Genomic DNA, 9,232 nt, shown 5'->3' with positions numbered 1-9,232 from the left:
GCCTTGATTTAAAATTCGTCTTGTTTTCAAATGCTTCCATGGCTCCCCTCCCTGTCTCTGCAGACTTCCCCAACTACACAAGCCTGCCTTCCAGATTTGTGTATTCCTCCGATGCTAATCCCTACACTATTAGCAGCCAGGTCTTTCGCTGCCAAGATCTTAATCTCTGGAATTCCCAACCTAAACCTCCTTTTCTCTAATTCTCGCTCTTCCTTTAAGACGCTCCTTAATAACCACATATTTGACCAAGTTTTACTTACTTGCGCTGTTATTTCCCTTACGTGGCTTCGTGTCGAATTCGTAGACGCTTGTTATTCATAATGTGCAGAAGGCGGGAATGTGAACAGAGCATGCCTGCACCGGATGATGCATCAGGTTGACAGTTGAGCGCGCGGAGGTTGGTGCCCGCTTGATTTTCTGAGCATGCGCAGTGTGATCCAGCGCCCCTTTCATAATGAGCATGCGCGTTATGATCGACGAGCTTGTTTCATAGTGAGCATGCGCAGCGTGGCCGAAGGACCGGCTTCATAGTGAGCATGCGCATCATGATCGATGGACTGGTTTCAGTGAGCATGCGCGACGTGTCTGGCGAGTGATTGGCGGTAGGAACCGTCAGTAAGTGGTGAGTACAGGCCTGTGGTGAGACCTGGGTGCTCGCGTGGAACTTCAGTCGGGAATGATTGTGTTTTAGTTCTTATAGATCGGCAAAATGAGGTTGTAAGAAGTTTGGGAATGGGCGGTCCGCTGGCAGCAGCATTCATAGTACGTCGCCCACGTGAAGGGAATTCAAACAGAACATTCTGGAAACGCACAAAACAGGGCTATCAATATCTGAAAGAGGAAAAACACTGATTCATCTTTCGAGTGGGATGTTTCAGAACTTTCCGCTTTAAGAAAGAGAACACTTTTTAGAAAGTATTTCTTTCGTATTTTAATAACCCCGGATGTTGCAAAACATTTTACGATTAATCAAGCGTTTATTTGAAAAACAGAAAATACTGGTCCCTCTCAGCAGGTCAGACAATATGATTACCTCTTTTGTGGTCACTGTTGTAAGACAGGAAATACAGTAGCTGGAATTTGTGTACAATTTCCCACAAATGTTGATACGATAATGCCCTAATTTGTTTTAGTGGTACTGACTGAGCACAACAGTTACTCTTCAAATTAGTGTCATTGGATTATTTGCGTCCACTTGAAGTATCTTGTTTTAATACCTCATCTGAAAGGTGGCGCCCTTGACAGTACAGCATTGGCTCAATACTGCACTGGAAATGACAGCTTATTTCATGCTCAAGCCTTTGGAAAGGGTCATAGAATCCCTACATTGCAGAAGGAGGCCATTTGGCCCATTGAGTCTGCACCAACCAGACTCCCACCCAGGCCCTATTCCTGTAACCCCACACATTTACCCTGCTAATCCCCCTGACACTAGGGTCAATTTAGCATGGCCAATCAACCAAACCTGCACATCTTTGGACTGTGGGAGGAAACCAGAGCACCCGGAGGAAACCCACAAAGACACGGGGAGGATGTGCAAACTCCACACAGACAGTGATCCGAGTCTGGAATTGAACCAGGGTCCCTGGCACTGTGAGGCAGCAGTGCTAACCACTGTGCCACCATGCTGCTCTATGGCTCCACATTATCGCTGCTTGGTTTTTTGGCTAAGATCAAGCATCAGATCAGGCCCAAGATGGATGTAATGCCATATCTTGTCAGCATGAACCTTGTTTGTCTCTCTTGTGGGGACCATGAATTGGATTTTTTGGAGCAAGCTAGGAATGGATTTCGGTTTGCTCAGTCCATTCGGAACATTGGCTTTGTAACTTTAAGGATGGATCTTGGCTTCACAAACCTCTGGCAAGCAAGGGGCAGACAGCCTGCATTGTGTAAAATAACAAGTTTGTTGCCAGAAGACTAACTTTCAGAGCCAAAATATATATTTTTTGCACTGTAAAATTGTTATTTGCCACCCAACAAGAGGCATCCTGTGATCATTTCAGATTTAAAATGTGCAAACTTTATATTGTGAATGAGATGAGATTGAATTAGGAACTATGACATCTTGGAATGACATTTTATTTGAAAGCCTTTTCTTTTTAATTTAGATAAAGACTGAGTATAGTGACTCTTAAGTCTGTGTATTTGGATTGATCGGCAATTGTCAATCTGAGAGGACACGAATGGCTGCAGAAAGTATTATTCGGTCCAAGCAGGCTGCAGAAACTATTGATGGAAGCCTGACTGAAGTTGTGTGCACAGTGTTCAATGATTACATCTTTGTGGTGGTAACGCAGTATGGCAAAATGGGAACATTGATCTCTTTAACGCCTCACAGTGTGGGAAATGAGATCAGCAAACCCACATTTAGCACGAAGATCCTAATGGGAAAGGATGAGGTAAGAAGATTGCTGAGAGATCGAGATGTTGCAAGATGTGCATAAGCCTTTTGGTGTTATTAGTGAGACTGCACTTGATAGGGATTTTGGGTTGATTAAAATATTCCTACAATTGTCTGAGAATACTCTGCACAGTTCTATTGTCCATATGGAAGAAAGGATATAGAGGTACTGGAGAAGGTATAACAAAAGATTTACAGAGCCTATCAGGATAAATTGACCAGGCTGGAGCTCTTTTTTTCTTTAGAAATGTGAAGGGTGGCCTAATGGAGATATTTAAGATTATAAATGGGTTTGATAGAATAGACATCAAGATGATGTTTCCACTTACAGGAGAGACCAAAAAGTGGTATCACAAACAATGTTTCCACTGGGTTGTTCATGGATGAGGCAGCACAGTGATTGTGAAGGTGTCACACTGGCCCCTTTAAGACAGTGTTCAATTGTGCAAGTAAAATTAAGATATTGTACATTGAAATGAACAGGCCTAAGACATTAAGTTTTCTTTGAAGGGCCCATTGCCCATAAATATAAATTAGTCTCCAATTCATCCAAAAGGGACTTCTTGACCCAGAGAGTGGTTGTGATGAATAAAATTGACGCATGTAAGAGGAAGCTAGTTAAACACAAGGGAGGAGAATGAAGGATGTGCTGCATGAGTTTCCTCTGGGTGCTCCAGTTTCTTCCCACAATCCAAAGTTGTGTAGGTTAGGTGGATTGGCCATGGTAAATGCACAAAGGTTACAGGGATAGGGCAGAGGGAAGAGCCTGGGTGGTATGCTCTTTTGGAGGGTTCGTGCAGACTTGATGGGCCAGATGTCTTCTTTTTGCACAGTAGAAATTCTATGGTTTTATGGACTGCCAATCAGCTTTTAACCAAATAACATTTTATTAAACATTAAAAGTTTGACTATAATACTCCACCCCACCTATATCTTCACAAATGTACATGGACTTAAGGATAATACAAGTTACAAATTATTTCTTGTACTATATTGTTCTTGGTCAGTACACAGTCCCTGTAGACGAACAGGCCAACTGTGGTCATAAAACATAGGAGCAGAATTAGGCCATCGGCCCATCGAGTCTGCTCCACCATTCAATCATGACTGATATTTTTCTCATCCCCATTCTCCTGCCTTTTTCCCCATAACCCCTGATCCCCTTATTAATCAAGAACCTATCTATCTCTGTCTTAAAGACACTCAATGACCTGGCCTCTACAGCCTTCTGCGGCAAAGAGTTCCACAGATTTACCACTCTCTGGCTGAAGAAATTCCTCCTCATCTGTTTTAAAGAATCGTCCCTTTAGCCTGAGGTTCTAGTTTTTCCACTAGTGGAAACATCTTCTCCACGTCCACTCTATCCAGGCCTCGCAGTATCCTGTAAGTTTCACTAAGATCCCCCGCTCATCCTTCTAAACTCTGAGTACAGACCCAGAGTCCTCAACCGTTCCTCATACAACAAGCTCTTCATTCCAGGGATCATTCTTGTGAACCTCCTCTGGACCCTTTCCAAGGCCAGCACATCCTTCCTTAGATGTGGGGCCCAAAACTGCTCACAATACTCCAAATGGTGTCTAACCAGAGCCTTATACAGCCTCAGAAGTACATCCCTGCTCTTGTATTCTGGCCCTCTTAACATGAATGCTAACATTGAATTTGCCTTCCAAACTGCCGACTGAATCTACACGTTAACCTTAAGAGAATCTTGAACAATGACTCCCAAGTCCCTTTGTGTTTCTGATTTCCTAAGCATTTTCCCATTTAGAAAATAGTCTATGCCTCCATTCCACCTTCCAAAGTGCATAATCTCACACTTTTCCACATTGTATTCCATCAGCCACTTCTTTGCCCACTCTCCTAACCTGTCCAAATTCTTCTGCAGCCCCCCTGCTTCCTCAATACTACCTGTCCCTCTACATATCATCTGCAAACTTAGCAACAGTGCCTTCAGTTCCTTCCTCCAAATCGTTAATGTATATTGTGAAAAGTTGTGGTCCTAGCACCGACCCCTGAGACACACCACTAGTCACCAGCTGCCATCCTGAGAAAGACCTCTTTATCCCGACTCTCTACCTTCTGCCAATCCTCTGCTTGCCAGGATCTTACCCTTAACACCATGGGCACTTAACTTATTTAACAGTCTCCTATGCGGCATCTTGTCAAAGGCTTTTTGGAAATCTAAATAAATCACGTCCATGGCTCTCCGTTATCTAACTTCCTTGTTACCTCCTCAAAGAACTCTAACAGAATTGTCAGACATGACCTCCCCTTGACAAAGCCGTGCTGACTCAGTCCTGCTTTATCATGCACTTCTTTAATAATGGACTCTAAAATCTTGCCAATGACCGAAGTCAGGCTAACTGGCCTATAATTTCCCGTGTGCTGCCTGCCTCCCTTCTTAAACAGCGGTGTTACATTATCTACTTTCCAGTCCTCTGGTACCCTCCCTGCCTCTAGTGATTCCTGAAAGATCACCACCAATGCCTCCACAATTTCCTCAGCTATCTCTTTTAGAACCCTGGGGTGTAGTCCATCCGATCCAGGTGATTTATCCACCTTCAGACCTTTCAGTTTCCCCAGAACCTTCTCCTTAGTGATGGCCACTACACTCACCTGTGTTTCCTGACTCTCCTGGAGCTCTGGCATCCCACTTGTGTCTTCCACCATGAAGACTGATGCAAAGTAACTATGCACTGTAGAGATTTTATGATAACCTTAGGATTACTCCAGATGTCTGACACCTCACCAACCAACTTGACCAGGGTCTGCATCTTTCAGCTCTGTCTTTAATTGGGAACCTCATTCTGCCCCTTTCTTTGTCAGTGAATAGTACCTTGTTCAATTTCCAGTTCCTTTGTCCATTTGACTTCAGTCTTCCTGATACTTCTCTTTCATTCCCTGGTTTCTAAATCTATCTACTCTTTAATGCCTAGGACTTTTTTTCTTGCCCCTACTCCATTATCCTGCTTTTCTTCTGGTAAGTTTCTGTGAGAGCTGTATCCTCTCCAGCTACCTGGTTCCGACTGCTACTGGATCCATTTTAAAAACTAAACTCAAAAGGTCTTTCCAATTTAGTGGCCTCTGGTTGCTACACAACAGCCCAGTCCTCCTTCAACCCTTGTTTGTTTTCACATTGTAAACATTACAAACTCTGCCTGCATTGTGATTAATTAAACAGAAAATCCCCACGCATGCAAACAGCTTCGTTTAAAATGAATCAAACTAAAGTTTTAACTCTTACACTGAAACACACACACACACACTCATTCAAAGCCGTATTTTATCCAAATATCCAAAAAAAGCCATACCCATGTTACCCATAAAGACCTCTGTTTCCTGACACCTGGAAAGGCATTTATTGAGATTATAGGATTTAGACAGGGACTTTGGGGAGTCAGAATTTGAAGTCTTTGAGCTTGAAGGACTAAAATAACCCTTTTTTGGTCCTCTATCTCAATGACATAATGTGAAATAACATCGTAGGAACAAACCTGAGTGGAAATGCTAGAAATCTAAAGAGGAAAAAGATGCATTAACTTGTTGAATGTTCTAAACCTTTGTCAAAACTGGAAGACAATTGAGCGATTTCACAGTGGTTAGTATAAGAATTGAATCCATGACTTTGATACTAGCACCATACTTTGAATCGTAAAGTTAGCTCAGAAATGAATGTTTCCACCTAGTATTTAATGGAAGTGGATAAAAGAGATAATTGATTAAAAACCCAAACAAATTTGATTGTGAAATTTGTAGAAATTAATTCGGAGGCAATGAAAAGGCACTAAAATAACTTTTTTATGTTGTAGATTCTCAATATCCTCGTAGATTTTATAGCTTCACAGTAAAATTTAATTTGATTTTTAATCTGCTATCCTCCCCCACCCCTTCAGAAGCTTTACTCATATACTGTGACTTTCTTCAATATTACCATCAGGTATCTCATCAGTGCTCTTGACTATTTTTTCACAAACCAGTCATCGACCATTTTCTTAACTGAATGTAGGATAGTCTCCCATGTGCTTTTAGTTTTCTCTTGTAACTTGCTTAATATTCAAGCTATTGTTCTGCAGTTACTTGTACTGTTAATATCTGTGCTTTTCTTTACAGCCCCTCATCCATGTCTATGCAAAGCACCTTGTGACTTTCGTGTCTGAGGAGTCTGGAAACAAACCAGTGTTACTTGCATTGGCCCTGAAGGATGCAAATGTGGACAGTATTAAGACTATCAAACAGCTGATTCAGAGTTGCCGACTCTGGTGAAATTTACTAACACAGCAGCAGGGCTGAGACTAATGAATTAATGTTAAAAGAGTAATGTGACTTCTCTTCATTCCACATGGGCAAGGATATCACAAGGAAAGTCAAACTTAACTCTAGCAAGAATGTTATTGAATGGAAATAGAGGAGCAACTTTACTTTGTCTTTTTGATGCACAAGTCATTGAACTGGAAAGCTAGTGTTTGTATTCAGTTGAGGAACATCATTGCAACACTAAGACTATGCATACTCCCTAGGCAGTCAATGCCCTTGATAATTAAGGCTAAAGGGCTCTGACGAAGGGACATCCAGACTCAATGTTAGCGCTACTCTTTCTACACATATGCTGTCAGACCTGCTGAAACTTTACAGCATTTTGTTTTTTTCAGATTCCAGCATCCACAACTTTTATATTATGATTTTCTGCATTTGGAATTTGAAGGTAAAGATGGGACGCTGGTGAAGACCAACAGGATTTTGCATTCCATTCTTGTGTTCAGGCTGAGGGGGGGGCAAAGAATTAATGAAAAGAAAGATTAGTGAAATGTAAATTGCAAAAACTGCATTGGAATAAAATATGAAAATGATTCTTCATTGGAGTCAGTAGTGTCCATGGTTCCAGCCTGATGTTCCTATGTTTTTTGCAACCTGCATTGTGTAACAGCTATTAAACAAGTAATGCTTTCTGCTAATGTCCAAGCTAATTACATCCGGTATGCAGTGCATCATCAGTGACCTTGACAACTTGTTTAGTTGCTATCCGAGGACCATCGTTCCAAGAAAAAGGCTTCAAGACTTTCCAACTTGAAGCTCTGTTTAGCCTGGATCAGATTGCACACTCTCCATTGCTTAAAATGGTTATGGATTCAAGCCGCAAACCAGAATTTATGCACAAACTGAACTGACATCTCCGTGCAACATTGAGGGAGTGCTGCATTGACAGAAGTATTTTAAATGGGATGGAAGTGAAAATACACATCTTTGTCTATAAATTAAAAACTATAATCTGGACACTTTGTCCAATGCCTATATATTAACATTTAACTGTACTGGAGTTGATCAAATTTCCTTCACTGCTTGAATGGTATGTTCTGGCATATACCCTAGAACCTGTCCTTGACCCTTTCCCTTATTTTTCATGCAGATGATCTTTGACTTCATGTTGACACAGTCACCTTTTATGAGGAGGCCAATGGTGCTACTTTTTACCTTGCTTCTGCCACCTTAATTTTACTTTCTCCATCTAAAAGAAAGGTCACCTGTGGTGTTAACATGACCTATACTGCACACAGCATACGTACTGATGTTAATTGTTGTGGGCTTTAATGTCAGTCTTTAAATTGATCACAACTTTACCCTCCAGACCAAATCTCAGATTTCTCAAACAGCTGTTTATATGCAAGCTGCAGCTCGGTCCCTGGAAAATCACAAGCCAGTACCGGTAACTAGCCAGAGCCCACAATTCAGAAAAACACAAACGGTTTGTTGTATATGTAAATGATCTGGAGGAAAATGTGGGTGTTCTGAATAGTAAGTTTGCAGATGACATGAAGATTGGTGGAAAATCCCAAACATTTATTAATTTTACATTTCAAGTATTTAAACATAGATACATTGTGTAAAGGGTGAAGAATTCTTAAAATGCCTGTAGGTGAATTTTTTTAGCTGAAATTTTGCAAGTCCAATGAGAAGATGGGCAGTTTTGTATTTAATTTTGATGTGGAACTGCCAGTGTTGGACTGGGGTGGACAAGATGAGAGGTCACACAGCACCAGGTTTATAATCCAACAGGTTTATTTAAAATTACAAGCTTTCGGAACACTGCTTCTTCCTCAGGTGAACTTCACCTGATGGAGCAGCACTCCAAAAGCATGTGATTTCAAATAAACCCGTTGAACTATAACCTGGTGTGTGACCTCTCATTTGTACTTCACTTAATTTGGTAGATGGCAAGGGCATCAGTGGGGGAGCATTTTAGTGGTAGTGATAATTCAGTTAGATTTAGAGTAGTTATAGGAAAAGATAAAGATGGATCAAGAGTAAAACTTTTAAGGGAAGGTCAATGTTACTAAACTGAGGTGTTATTTTATGGACTGGAAACAGCTTTGAGGGTATCAGAGCCATGAGTGAGCAGCTAAAGAATGTTCAGAACAAACATGCTGCCCCAAAAACAGGTGGAGCTCCCAAACCTTGACCCCCCGCCCCCCCCTGCATAGCAAAGAGCATACGGAATAGGGTAAGGCCAAAAAAAGAGCTTACGTTAGATGTCAAAAATCACAAACCACCTAGTTTACAGGAAATGCAAAAATTAAAGAAGCAAATTAAGAAAGCAATGCAAGGACACAGACAAAAAAGTTTGCAAGGAGAGTCCAAGCTTGTTTTATAAATATTTTAAGTATATAAAGAAAAAAATGATAACAAAGAAAATTACAGCACAGGAACAGGCCCTTCTGCCCTCCAAGCCTGCACCAACCATGCTGCCTGACTTAACTAAAACCCCCTATGCTTCCGGGGTCCATATCCTTCTCTTCCCATCTCATTCATGTACTTGTCAAGACGCCCTTTAAA

The 9,232-nt window shown here is 41.4% G+C and overlaps 1 protein-coding gene across 4 annotated transcripts; it reads left to right on the top strand.

The window, feature by feature from the left end:
* The first annotated feature begins 544 nt into the window (after positions 1-544).
* psmg3 (proteasome (prosome, macropain) assembly chaperone 3) lies at positions 545-7,675 on the top strand. 4 transcript variants are annotated; one of them, XM_078240218.1, is made up of 3 exons: positions 545-622; positions 2,112-2,402; positions 6,515-7,675. In XM_078240218.1, the coding sequence occupies exons 2-3, from the start codon at positions 2,187-2,189 to the stop codon at positions 6,665-6,667; spliced, it is 369 nt and encodes a 122-aa protein (XP_078096344.1). In that variant the 5' UTR covers positions 545-622; positions 2,112-2,186; the 3' UTR covers positions 6,668-7,675. The 4 variants fall into 4 exon arrangements, with proteins under 4 accessions (XP_078096344.1, XP_078096343.1, XP_078096346.1 ...); XM_078240217.1 differs by having other exon boundaries at positions 615-1,015; XM_078240220.1 differs by having other exon boundaries at positions 618-639.
* Positions 7,676-9,232: the final 1,557 nt, after the last annotated feature.

Source organism: Mustelus asterias, chromosome 23 (assembly GCF_964213995.1).
Source record: "Mustelus asterias chromosome 23, sMusAst1.hap1.1, whole genome shotgun sequence".
Lineage (NCBI taxonomy): Eukaryota > Metazoa > Chordata > Chondrichthyes > Carcharhiniformes > Triakidae > Mustelus > Mustelus asterias.
Note: the sequence above shows the minus strand (reverse complement) of the source record. Positions and strands in the feature narration are given on the sequence as shown.